The sequence below is a fragment of the Arachis hypogaea genome, chromosome 17, assembly GCF_003086295.3.
Source record: "Arachis hypogaea cultivar Tifrunner chromosome 17, arahy.Tifrunner.gnm2.J5K5, whole genome shotgun sequence".
NCBI classification, from domain to species: Eukaryota; Viridiplantae; Streptophyta; class Magnoliopsida; order Fabales; family Fabaceae; genus Arachis; species Arachis hypogaea.
In genome coordinates, this window is record NC_092052.1 from 26,710,242 (window position 1) to 26,723,968 (window position 13,727).

Below are 13,727 nucleotides of genomic sequence, written 5' to 3' on the forward strand. Positions count from 1 at the left end.
AGGAGAATTGAGGAGATGAAAAAGCTAATCTGAGAAACAACAAGTAGGTCAAGAAAGCGACGGAAGGAGCGGGATACACAGAAAGTCAGGTGCTTGTTTCACGTGTGGAGGAATGCATAAAAGAGGAGAGTCTAGAGAGACAAGAAGCTCATGGAGGCCATAACAGCAACCCTCAGCCTATGAAAGATAGAACTGGTCCAAAGCCCACAAGTCAAACAAGATCCTTTGCACAAGCAGTAATGACAGGGAAGGATAGAGGGCATAGAACAACTACCCATTTAAAAACCCCTAAAGAGAAGAGTGATAAGAAAGAAGAAGAGGAAGCTAATGAGGTAACTATCGAAAGAACTCCTAATGGCATTTATAACTTAATTATTAGTAAAGTTTGTAATCTAAACTTAGAGAGGAGTGGTGGGATTCCATCATAGTGAAATTATTGGGGAGGAAAACATCCCTTCTAGTTCTTAAGAGAAGGTTAGAAGTCATGTGGAAAAAATGGGTAGTTTTGATGTTATAGATATAGAAAATGATTTTTTTTTGTCAGATTTTATAACTCAGAGGACTTGGACTTTGCCTTGATGGAGGGTCCTTTGAAGGTCCTGGGTCACTATCTGACTATAAAGTTATGGAAGCCAGATTTTAATCCCATGACTTCATCTATTGATAATATTATAGTGTGGGTGAGACTTCCTATTTTGGCTATAGAGTATTATAATAAGAAGGTTTTGGGTATGATTGGTAACATCATTGGAAGAACTTTGAATGTGGACACAAACACTTCTCAGGTAGCAAGAGAAAAGTTTGCATGGATATGTGTTGAGGTAGATCTGGAGAAACCTCTTGTGTGTCAATACTTGATTAACGATATTCTCCACTTGGTAGAGTATGAGGGGTTACACTAAGTCTGCTTCAAATGCGGCCGTGTGGGGGCATGAAAGGGAGACATGCCTAGAGCTGAAACGGGCAGAAACAAAACAACAAGGTGTTAATGGAGAAGACAAGGTGGCTGAAAAAGATAGAGATAAAACTGTCATTCCTTAAAAAGAGAAGGGTAAAGAAGGCATTGAGGAGCCAATAAGTCCTTATGGACCCTGGATGTGGGTACAAAAGAGTATACATTGCAAAAATTCCACAAAAGAGGGGGAAGGCACAAGTAGTGGAGCAAAAAAATGTACAAGGACGTGAGGTAATGGAGAATGGAAAAGTGGCGCAATCGCACTTTGCAGGACTCCAATACGATGAAGGAGGAGAGAATGTTTCCCCTGATCATGAGACTGTGATAAGCAATGATCTAGTAGTCCCTCCACCTATTAATGGTGTAAATGTTACTAAAATGAGTAGAAATAGCAATTTAATATCTGCAGAGAGACAGTCTAAAAAAATTCTAACCACAACCAAAACATCCCACTAAAGCCCAAACCCAACCCTAGAACAACAAAAAGAACCTAGCTGCCCTAGGTCAATCATGTCCAGTTTTGGAAAACAACTCTAACCTTCAAATTGGCCCTAATAACCAGCAATCCACAACAGAACAAAACAATGACTCCATTATGAAAAACTAAAGACCCCTTATTTCTGCCACTAATCAGCAACATTCTTAAACTATAATAAACCCCACCATAGTTTCTTCCAAGCACCAACAACTGGCATCTCACCCTAAACCCAATATGCAAACCGATAATCACCCACCTCACTACCCTTAGAACTGGACGGTTATGTCACAGGAAGTACCACCTCAGTCAATGGAAGTGGTAGACACATCCCCATAAGACATGAAGACAAATATACCTTTGGATCTGAAATCCCTAGACTTTGGATCGCTTAATTCTGAAGATTTGATTAAAGCCATGGTGCAATTTGAGAACAAACAAGATATTATTTACCAGCCTGAAGAAGAGCCCCAAGTTGGGGAAGAGATGCAATGCTCCTAAAGGACTGTCTGACCCTGCAACTGATTCAAATGTTCTTCTAACCTTGCTTGGATAGAGTATTTATGTTCTTTTGTTCTTATTATGAAGTGCTTAGCATAGAATGTTAGAGGGTGTGAAAATAAAGCTACTATCTGCACTCTCAAAGAAATCAGAAACTAATACTGTCCTGATATTACAATGTTATTTGAGACCAAATGTAGTGGAGAGTGAGCTAAGAAAGTAATTGAAGATATGAGATATAGATATTGCATATTAGAAGAAGCGGATGGATTTATACGGGGTGTCTGGATTCTGTGGAACTCTGACAATTTCTCTATAAAGGCCACCCTTACCCATTACCAATTCATTCATTTGGGGATTATTGACTACTGAAAAAAGGTCTAGTTTCTCACTGCAGTGTACGCCAATCCCCACATGCACCTGCAAATAAATTGTGGCAAAAACTAAAGAAAATTGCTGCTGGTATGAAAGACGCATGGCTACTCATGGGTGACTTTAATGACATTACCAATGAGAAAGAGAAGAAAGGCAGAGATAGGTCAGATTTACATGCGTGTAGATGATTCCAAGAAAATATTGAAGATTGTAGAATTATGGACTTGGGATATGTTGGCTCTAAATTCACTTGAATTGGAGGGATCAGAAATGATATAGACAGAGTCTTTGAAAGAATGGATCGTGCGTTCGCTAATCCAGAATGGTGTACCACCTTCCCATATGCTGTTGTTAATGTCTTGCCCAGAACTCAGATCAACAACCCCAGTATGACTTGCTTGGACCTTGGAAGATTTGATGCGGGGGAAAAATCTTTTTGTTTTGAAGCTTTGTGGAAGTCACATGAGAATTTTGGAGGGCCAATAAAGGAGAATTGGAGGACTGATATGGATGTCCCCATAGCACTCAACTTGACAGAAAAATTAAAGAAATGAAATGCTGAAGTCTTTGGGCACATTTTCAAAAAGAAGAGACGTCTTCTAAATCGGCTAAGAGGCATTCAGAGTTCTATCAATTACGCGAATAATATTTTCCTCAAGGAGCTAGAACGAAATCTAAAACATGAGCTGGAGACAATCCTTAATCAAGAAGAGATTTTTTGGCTACAAAAATTGAGGCAGTAGTGGATAGTTGATGGAAATCGGAATACTAAGTATTATCATACAAAGACAATTGTGAGAAGAAGAAGAAATCAAATTGTTAAGCTAAGAGGAAATAGTGGGCAATGGATTGAGGATATAGAGACACTCGAGACTCATATGTTGGCCTTTTATCAAAGGCTATATTTGAAAGATGAGAAGGATAGAAACCACCTGAACACTATGACTACTTTCCCAAAATTGGAAGATGATCAAAAGAGAGCGATGCTACAAATCCCTATCATGGAAGACGTTAAGACATCCCTATTCAATATTGGGTTGCTAAAAACTTCGGGAGAAGATGGGTATCCAGCCCTTTTCTTCAAGAATAATTGGGAAACACTTGGAAAATCTTTGGTCAGGTTCATTACAAAGTTTTGGAGACAACCTGCTGCCATTGAAGGTGTAAACCAAACCTTGCTAGCTTTGATACCGAAAAGTCAACAATCTGAATTCATCTCCCGGCTTCGCCCAATAGCCTTCTGCAATGTCACTTATAAGTGTCTTACAAAAATTTTGGTGGAAAGGTTAAAGCCCTTGCTTAAGGATCGAATATCCTCGTGCCAAGCCAGCTTTATACCTAGGAGAATTATATAGGATAATATCATCATTGCTAAGGAGATGACTTATGATATGCAAAAAATGAAGGGAAAAAGAAAGTTTATGTCCTTGAAGGTTGATTTCGAAAAAGCGTATGATCGCTTAAATTGAAACTTCATTAAACATGCCTTGGAAGAATTTGGAATTCGTAAAAAGATGACTGACATAATCGTGGCTTGTTGAATAGTCAATGTAAATGCTAAAATTTTATATTATGCATGTAGAATCATAAAACATGTAATTTAGTCATGCACTCTTTATAATGGTATTATATAAATTTATGAACTGACAACGGCGTAAAAGTTACATAATTTGAAGGAGCAAATTACAGTGCCATTTGGTGATGCTGCACACAATATCACTTAATTTATCATATTTACACTGAATTTTTTAAAAAATACATATGTTGATTGCTAAATATCATATATCCTAAATCTCAAAAGAACTGTACCTTTAGAAATAAAATGTCTTATAGAATATTACCTAACCATAGAAAAAAGTATTGCCATGTTTTGAGAAACAATCCACATTATCATATTGGAAGCCTTTTTGGTATGTCACAAATGATTTTGACTATTTTAAAATGCCAAGTACGGTTCGGTAGGTGCCTAGATGGTAACAGCCTAACAGGTTTGTTATTAAACAAAACTCAAAATGATATAAATGTCTATCTACTTGGTGATAGGTGGACACAAATAGGCAGTCCATTTTTTAGTGTGAGCTAATAATTTCAGTTTATTCATTAGGCCACAGTTTGGGCGGCTTAATGGGTAGGTGATTTATAACTTGCAAATGGGCCTTGTAGAATTGATGTGTTATTAGATCATGGTATTATGCTTATCCAGATTGAGTAGGGCAAAAACGGTGAGTTAAGCCTCAAAGTGGTCCCTGAAGTTGCACTAAAACCTCAAAGTAGTCCTTAAAATTAATAGTTACTCAATTTTCTCCTTAAACTTGCACTCCGAGACTCATATTAGTCCCTAAGACGCTTTCTTTTCATCGGAACCCTGAGAATGACGTCGTTTTGTATTTATTTAAAAAAAAAAACACCCTCCCTTTTCCCTTCTCCTTTCCCAACCCGAGGCTCTTCCCCTCCCCCTTCCCCTTTTCCTTTTCCTTCCCCAACCTGAGGTTCTTTCCCTTTCCCTCCTTCTTTCCCTTTCCTTTTCCCTTCCCCCTTTTCCTACTTGAGACCCTTTCCCTTCTCCTTCTCTCACAGCAACAAAGATGAATAAAAATTAGAATTTGAAAAGCACGCCAACAAAGCTAACCCCCAAAAATATAACAACAAAAAAATAATTGCGAATTTGTTGAAAAACAACAGATCACAACCACTGTCTCTGCATCTTTTTTTTTTTTGACAAACTAGAGGGAGAGGTTGGGGGGACGTGTTCTATGATTGATGATGAGGCCGAAGGGAAGGCGCGGGCCAGCGGCGCAGGTGGTGGCAGCGGTGGCTTGTCTTGCGTGAAGGGAAGGAGAAAAACAAGGAGAAGAAGAACAGGAGGAGGAGGGAAGAAGAAGGGGTCGTGGGGTGGTCTCTAGGGTTGCTAGCGGCTGGCAGTTTGGGAAGGAACGATAGAGGGAGACATCGCGGCGGTCTAGGTTCAACGGCAGTGCTAGGGTGGTGGCAGCCGGTAGCGAGCTTGTGGAGAAAAGGGGTTGGCTTCGGTGGTCCTGTGGGTTGCGCCGGTGGTCCACAACAGAGAAGTCAAGGAACAAAGAATAAGGGGGAAAGAAGAAAAAGAGAAAAGGAAAAGGGGAGGGCCAGAGGGGGAGGCTCTAGTTTTTTTTTTTTTAAGAATAAAGTATCGTTTTTGTCCCCCAACGTTTGGGGTAAGTCCTATTTGTGTCCCTAACGTTTAAATCGTCTTATTTGTATCCTTAACGTTTATAAAAGTGATTCAATGTTATCCTACTATCAATTATACTAACAAATTAGATTATATTTTTCAATTATTCTCACTTGAATGTATTCATTCTCAATTAGGTCTCACTTGGATGTGGTCGATTTTAATATTATACCCACTATTTGTGTTTAGATTCAATTATGTCCCTAGAAAAGTGAATTATGTAAATGTTGTAGGAATTAGTTTCAACATTTGATGAGCTATTTTTTGGAATAGATCATCGATTCTATCCTAGACATTTGTATTCTAACTTCAAGAAGAGATTTTTAAAACTCAAACTAAAGCGCTCATGATGTGTAATTGACGGTAGGATAACATTGAATCACTTTTACAAACGTTAGGGATACAAATAGGACGATTTAAACGTTAGGGACACAGATAGAATTTACTCCAAACGTTGGGGACAAAAACGATACTTTACTCTTTTTTAAAATACAAACGACGTCGTTTTAGTGTTCCGATGAATGGAAAATATTTTAGGAATTAGTATGAGTCCCAAAGTGTAAGTTCAAGAATAAAATTGGGTAACTATTAATTTCAGGGACCACTTTGAGGCTCGAGTGAAACTTTAGGGACCACTTTAAGGCTTAACTCCAAAAACAGTTTAGGTAATTTCGCTAAGGTGGAGTAGGAGAAATGTTAGAGGCGGCGTGACCTTTCTAGCATGAATCGCCAGGATGCTGTGTGTTCCGGTTGAGAGTGATGTCAAAGAAGCTGAGTGAAGCTGGTGTGAAGTGTATTTTGTGAAACTCTAATTTGGACGTGTACAGAAGCACAACAAAAGTGGCACATGAGTTTGATATATTTTGGTCGGCGATAGGTTGTCAGCCGCTCCAGCATCAGTTTCCCTTTCCTCCACCGCTAGGACCAGACTCCATAACTTCCTCTAAAGTTCGAAAAACATTATTGTCATATTTGTGACCTTCATTAGTATTATTGTTTGAGCTTGATGATGATGAATCTAGGAACTCAGCCCCCATTGGCATTTCACTCGAATTATGCAACCTTAAATTATTATTAACTAGTGGACGAGCCATCACATGCAGAATGCTAAGATTGAAAAAAGTCATAATAATTAGAATAAAAGCAAAGGCAAAAGATTGGTATTTGTTGCCCTGTGATGCACGGACATGCGAATTTTAAAATCTTATAAAATAATACGGGGACACACACATATATATATATACACACACGGGGACACACACACACACACACATATATATATATATATATATATATATATATATATATATATAAAATATAAAATATTTTTTAAATAAATTATAATAATATTTTGATATTTTATTGATATTAAAATATAAATTAATTTTTTAACTATTTTTAATATTTTATTTTAATTATATAAAGTATTTAAAATATTTTTTGTTTTAATAAATAATATTATACTATTTCTAAATTTATTTTAAAAATATATGTTAAGAATAAGATTGGACACGCTGACACGTGATGGTATCTAGGTATGTCCAAACGTGTTTGGAGAAAAAAATTTTATTTTTTATTAAGACAGAGTTGAACATATACGTGTTGAAAAATGTCGTATTCAAAATGTATTTAATACGCATACATGATAACTTAACAAAGTATCCGTGTTTCATAGGTTGCCACCCATGATGACAATGCAAGGGGGGTGTGGTTAAATTCTAGAAAACCAGTGCTTTTTTTCTATTTATCTAATTGCTGTCTGCTTGAGTTGCTAATTCTATTTATAGTGATTTAAAAGCAGATTGGGTATGGGATAACAAGTTCAAATTTTTAAAGTGCATTCTAAATTATTTGCAAATGACCACAACAATAACATTTTTTTTTGGTGAAACAAAAACATTTAACTTACAAAAATAATTCTTTTCAAATCAGTTGCTCAAATGATCCACCGTAATAAAAACAAGTATGACTTACAATTCTTGGCCCAGGCAATAACAAACCCAACACCTTCTTCCACAACGTTATACTTGGGCCACACAAGAAACCTATCTTGGCCCGCTACACTGAACGGCTGACACAAACCTCAGCTCAACCTGTCCAAAAAAAAAGCTCAGCTCAACAACAATGGCCAGGTCTCCTCCATGTCTCCTTAAGAAGCTGCACCTTCCAGGTAAATTAACGTTCCTCCTTTTTGGATACTCGAGTAACCACACACAAGAATACATTTTTCTATGGTGCACCTATGCTTCCACCCACTCGATCAGGACCATTCACATTTTAATATGTAATATCTCAACGGTACATAGGCGTGGCATTTCGGAATGCCAATAAAGTGACTTTCATACCTGAAAATTTTCCTATTATATGTAGGGGAAGCAACTATTCTAATAAAGATGCCAAAAAATATTTAAAAAATATGACTTATTTGTTTAGCCATATTTTTTAAATAAAAATAACACTTTTATAACATATAAAAATTAAATCCTACAATTTATTGTTCAAAAATTAAAATAAAATATCTTCACATAATGACAATCATAAAATTTTTATTGGAATAACCACCTTGAAGAGAATGTCCATTCAGTGGCACTACACTCCATAGACATTTTAATTTATTGTTATCTTAATCTTGTGAGAGTAACGTTATAACTCTATCACACAAACACACAACACCCGCCAATTTTATGATTTTTGGAAGCAACAAAATGGAAAGTTGGAAACAAACCAAATTATCGCTAGGAAATTAAATAACATAGTAAAAGAAAGAAAAGAGAGGATAGTGATAAATAAATAAAAATGCAAAAGTAAGCTTCAACTAGACTTGGAATAATTAAAAGATTAAAATAAATAAATAACTAGATAAATAAATAAATAAATAGTAAATAACTAATACAGATGTCATATGTAATTAAATATTCAAATACTTTGACAAAGTACAATAAAATTACAATGGATGATTGTTGAATCATAATTCAAGAGGAGTAAAGCATGTATTTAATTCTTCTTTTGAACTCTACGAAGAGTTTATGAAGCTTCTGCCAGCATCTGAATTCAACTCTTCATAGACCTAATAAAATGAACCATAAAAAATTAATAATAATAGAAACCAAAATGAATTTTCTTTTAAAAAAAAAACTAACAAAGAGAACATATTTTATTTTGTTTTATTTTCTCTGAAACTTCATTGGAGAGATTGTATTATTTTCTATCTATATTTGTTGCAAAACATGCATTATAATAATTTTCTAAAGTCACTATAGACATAGTTCACAAAATTATTTTCTGAATCTATAAAAGAGAATTATACAGAGGAGCTTTATGAGAACAAAATTATTTGGTTTCTAACATGTTTCGCCAACTCCTACAAAGTAATATACATAGGAAATACAAGCTTAAATGAAACAACTAGCATTACACATACCAGTTTCTCGTGAACTTGCTGGAAAGCCTTGCAAAATCTCTCGGCCTCTTCTGGACCAACCTGTTTCGAACATTAGAACCGAAAAGATGAGTCTCAATCTAAGTTTTCTTGAGAACTTGTTTAACAGTCATTGGAAAATGACATAAACAAGTTCTATGAAACATCACCATCCATATTATAGATGAGAGAGGGATTGTGAGGATAAGGAGAAGAAAAAGGGAGAGAGGGTAGCCGTGGCGGCGCGGGATTGTCGATGGTGAACAGAGAAGTAGGAGGAGAAATATGGCTTCATGGTTTTGGTTCGGTCAAAAAGAAGAAGAATGATGGCAGTGGTGGTGCAGCGAAAACAGAGAATGGTGGTGGATGTTGGTGATGATGGTAGCTAAAAATGGTTGAGAGGAGAACGAGAGAATGCAAAGAATGGTTGTAGATGTTGGTGATGATTAGGGGCCGGGTTGGGATTATACTCCTATTGAAGGAGACTTTGACGGAAGGGCCAGAATGTCTAACGGAAGTAATGGCCAGAATGTCTAACGGAAGTAATGGATAGGGGTCGCGATGAGATTATGCTTTCGTTAAGGGGCAGAAAGGGATTTAGTGAAATTGTTAAGGGCCGTGGTGAGATTTCACTCTAAGAAAAGAGAAAGCTGAAAACTGAATATAGGTCACGTGTAGAAATGTTGATTAGAATGTTTCTCTACTACTACAACAACAAAAGCCTTATCACATTAGGTTAGAAACATGTTCTCTCCTCTCTGTACAAAATCGATAAAAATAAAGCCAACCAAAATAGAAATTTTCAATTGAGGAAGGAAAACAAGTATACTAGCTCACGGTTGCTACGCAAGGCCTCAGCTTATCCAAAACAGCTCACAAACGCCCACTTAGAAGTTCGTATAACCAGCTTCAAACTTTAGAGTGTTTTTGTATGTATTGAAAAGTGAGGAAGGATTTAAATCACGGCTCAAAAGAAAGTCCTCAATAAAAATATTACATTATTCTTCCTTTTTTACAATTTTGACAGGAATGCTAATTCTACTTTTTGTGTGTGGAGAGAGAGAGAGAGAGAGAGAGAGAGAGAGAGAGAGAGAAAAAGACAGAGAGAGAATAGGCATGCATATAATTGGCTAATTGCAAACAGGTTAATTTCTTATTACCTTCTTGGCAGCCTCTGACTTCAGCTTGCTCCAAAATGAATCTGTAGGTTTAAAGAATTCACATAAGAAGGACAAAAATTTCAAAAGCATAACACAGTAGATTGTTACAATTTACAAGTATTACAGAAAACATTTCAATGAACTTTGATGCTCATTCTAGACAGTTAAAGTTGACCAAAATATTGCAAAGATAATAGAGAGGTTAAATTTGTTCAATAACAAAGATTATGTGTGATACTCACGTGGGTTATTTCCTCGGTTCTCAAAATTTATATCCCTTTCATCCCATGCATCTTGCCATTCCCTATGCTGCAGCGCCAAATAAGTTAGCAACCATTACATACATGTTCAAAAGAAGTCAACAATGCACACAGCAGCTCCAGCACTATTACCTCATCCTTTGCACATCCAGAAGCTTGTCCGGACAGCCGCCTAGATAATGTTTGTTCGGCCTGAAATTTAACAGGTTTCAATTTGTTAGCTGAATACATTCTCAAATATAGAATGGCCTTAGTACGTTATATATTTAAGCTATAATATCGAAATTGGGTTCTAGGCCATCAAGTTCCTCAGTATACTTTGGGAATCATGAAATAATATAATATGCTAACCATTCAAATATGTAAAAAAATTTTAAGGAAGATGAAAAAAAACAACCCAAGATACTGCCAAAGTGCCAATGTCTCACTCTCACATATAACATAACGGAATGGAGAAAACAATGGTGATTTTTCCAATAACATCATCTGATATAAATCAAAGAGAAATCAAATAACAACATAACATGAACCGTTTTGCAATGCAACTGCCTGGACAAATCCTCCTAGCATCAGCTGGTTGATCTCCATGATCCAGACGGATCAGAAAGGAAGATTTACTTCTAAAATAAGGTCAAGCAGAAAGTTGCCAGAAAGGGAACACCGAACACCATACGTGTGAATTCTCCACTCATCAACCTCAGATATATAAAGCCTCTAGTCTAGTGTCTAGTTGAACTTAAAAGTTCAAACTGGCTGCCTTGTTATCTCATTAAATCTCTTTTGCATTAACTAATATTGAATTCCCCCTCTTAACCCCGGTAAATATGTCATGTTTCTTATAATAATCAAATCACTCAATTCATGTTTAGGGCCTTCTTAAGATCCCACCCTACACCCCCACCTATTCTTTGTGGACAACCATGTTTTACCAAAACAGAGAACAAAAAATAAATAAATAAAAAATAAAAACCATAGCATCCGCCTCAAATTTCCAAACTAGTCACACACTACGAATACTTCAAATTCCAAAACTCTCTTAAAACCTAAGTAAAAGGCAAAAGGGCATATCACTGCATTAGATAGAAGCAGCAAGCAAACAATCGAAAATCACGAAATGACTCACCGAAAAATCGAATCATTGAGCTAAAAGCGAAGTGAGATTGATTATGCAGCGCAACATGGATTAAAAAAAAAAATCAATGAGACGGAGACATTACAAAAGCATAAACCCTAAAAATTCATGTAAAAAAGAATCACAAGAGGGGAGAGAGAAAGAGAGAGTACACAGTAATCGCGAGAACGAACAACGGGGAAGAGTTGGAGAAGGCGTTGAAATTCAGCTTCGTCCATTGTTGAACACTATTGAGTGAGTCTGACGAAAATGTGAAACCTTTCAAGCCTGAAGGAGAAAGACACACACAATAGGAAGCACAGTCAAAATATTATGACTAGCTCAAATTAATTAATTAAATTAGTAAAAGTTTATAACACATTGATTTAGGCTCATTTTTTGGATATTAGAATGGTGTGTGTTATGCTAAGTCATGGAATTGAGGGGTGTTATACAGTGGTTGTGACTAGGGGTGTCAAAAATTTCCAGGTGGCGGGGATTTTCGCGGAGACCACCCTGAATGGGATTCTATTGGTGGGAAATTTTTTCCGTGGGGATGGGGATGAGGAGCAAAATTCTCTCGAGACAGGCGCGGGGATCTGAGCGGAGATCCCCGCCCCATCCCGATAATTTCCTGAATGTTTAAAATTTCTTAAATAACCTTACTTTATTTCTAACATAGGTGGGTTTTTTAGTAATTTCACCAATTAAAAAATCCTAACCCTATTATTCCGTCTTCCCTACTCACTGTGTTGTATAATTTTGATTTTCTCTCCTTCTATGTATCTAAAGCAATTAGACATATAGGGTTTATAATTTTGAAATAGTTAGGGTTTGATTTTGAAATAGTTGCTTGATTTTCTCTCCTTCTATGTATCTAAAGCAATTATGATTTTTCTTGTTGAGTATGCTGACCATCAAAGAATACTTGATGTTAAAAACTATATCTTATTGTTTTTTTTAGAATGGAAGTTGTATTTTAAGATTTTATTTTATGGATTATAATTTGCTATGTTGTATTTCTGGACTTATAATCTTGGATAAGATATGTTTGTGTGTTTGTAATAGTATTTTGTAGTTTGTTTTTTATTTTTTTGATATTTTTTACTATAATTTTTATATGAATGTTAAATATAAGAGGATGGAGAATGGGTCCCCGCGGGAAATATGGGGAACGCGGGGAATGGGGATGGAGACAATTATCCTCCATGGCGGGGATCGGGGCGGGGATGGGGATTAATTCTAGGGGCGGGGACGGGGAGCAGGGAGGCATCCCCCCCCCCATGACATCCCTAGTTGTGACGGCTCTTGTTTTTAAACTTAGAAAAGAGAAATCATGTCCGTTTTTTGTTGTTGTGAAAAATGGAGGCATAGGTAACGTTTAAATTTTTGGTAAGTGAAATCAGACTCTTCGATTTTTTTGTATGCAATATTTTTTATTTGTGAAAATATAAATTGTATTGTTCGATTTGTGTTCTTAAAAAAATTTGAAATTGTTCAAAGCAAATCAGACTATCCAATTTAAAATTATTTATACTTTGTAAGCAATGTCTACTATTAACATATTGTGATCCTACACAAAAAAATTATATATCAACACCTCTAAATAGAAATGAGAGAGAGCAGAACTCACGGTGGTGCGGGCGGGGTTTTGAAGGTTAATGAGAATGGGAAACATGGTGAAGAATCTGGTCATGTCGGACAAAGTAATAAGAGGGAGATTGCGGGATTGGGAGCATCTGGTGATAGGATAGAGGAACTCGGATTTTAAGGTGTCTTTTAAAGACAAGGTCGTTGGTGGCTCTGCACCAAAACCATTGGTTGTTGATGATGCTCTTGACTAGGACAAGTTAGTTATCATTACTGGAAAGTAGGGTGATAGTGCCCCTCTAAGGGTAACTTTCTCGGAGGATGGTCGGCGATCTCTGGCTTGTTAAGGGAGAAGAAGTCAAAACTTAAGTAACAACTTAAGTAACAGATTACGTGAAGTCAGTAAAATTTTGTAATGAAAAAAATTTAGTTAGAGTGGCTATTAAAGGTAGTTAGAGGGTGTTAATGCAGTTTTTATTAAGCTATAAAATAGGAGCTAAGTGCCTTTGTATAACAACTCTCTAATAACACATTTTTCTCATTCAGATTTTAATCAATTTTTTTGTCATTACTTTCTCTGTATCATTCTCTCTTCTTTGGTCATCAGTGTCCTTTCTCAATAAGTGCAAGATCATTTACATGGTATCAAGAGCGGGTTGAAAACAATCATG

The 13,727-nt window shown here is 36.3% G+C and overlaps 1 protein-coding gene across 1 annotated transcript; it reads right to left on the reverse strand.

The window, feature by feature from the left end:
* Window positions 1–8,361: 8,361 nt before the first annotated feature.
* On the reverse strand, window positions 8,362–12,091 carry LOC112766693 (uncharacterized). Its single transcript, XM_025812590.3, has 6 exons — window positions 11,640–12,091; window positions 10,488–10,547; window positions 10,338–10,404; window positions 10,096–10,136; window positions 8,939–8,998; window positions 8,362–8,584 (listed from the first exon to the last, which is right to left on the reverse strand). Exons 1-6 carry the CDS (start codon window positions 11,703–11,705, stop codon window positions 8,531–8,533), a joined length of 348 nt encoding a protein of 115 aa, XP_025668375.1. The 5' UTR covers window positions 11,706–12,091; the 3' UTR covers window positions 8,362–8,530.
* Window positions 12,092–13,727: the final 1,636 nt, after the last annotated feature.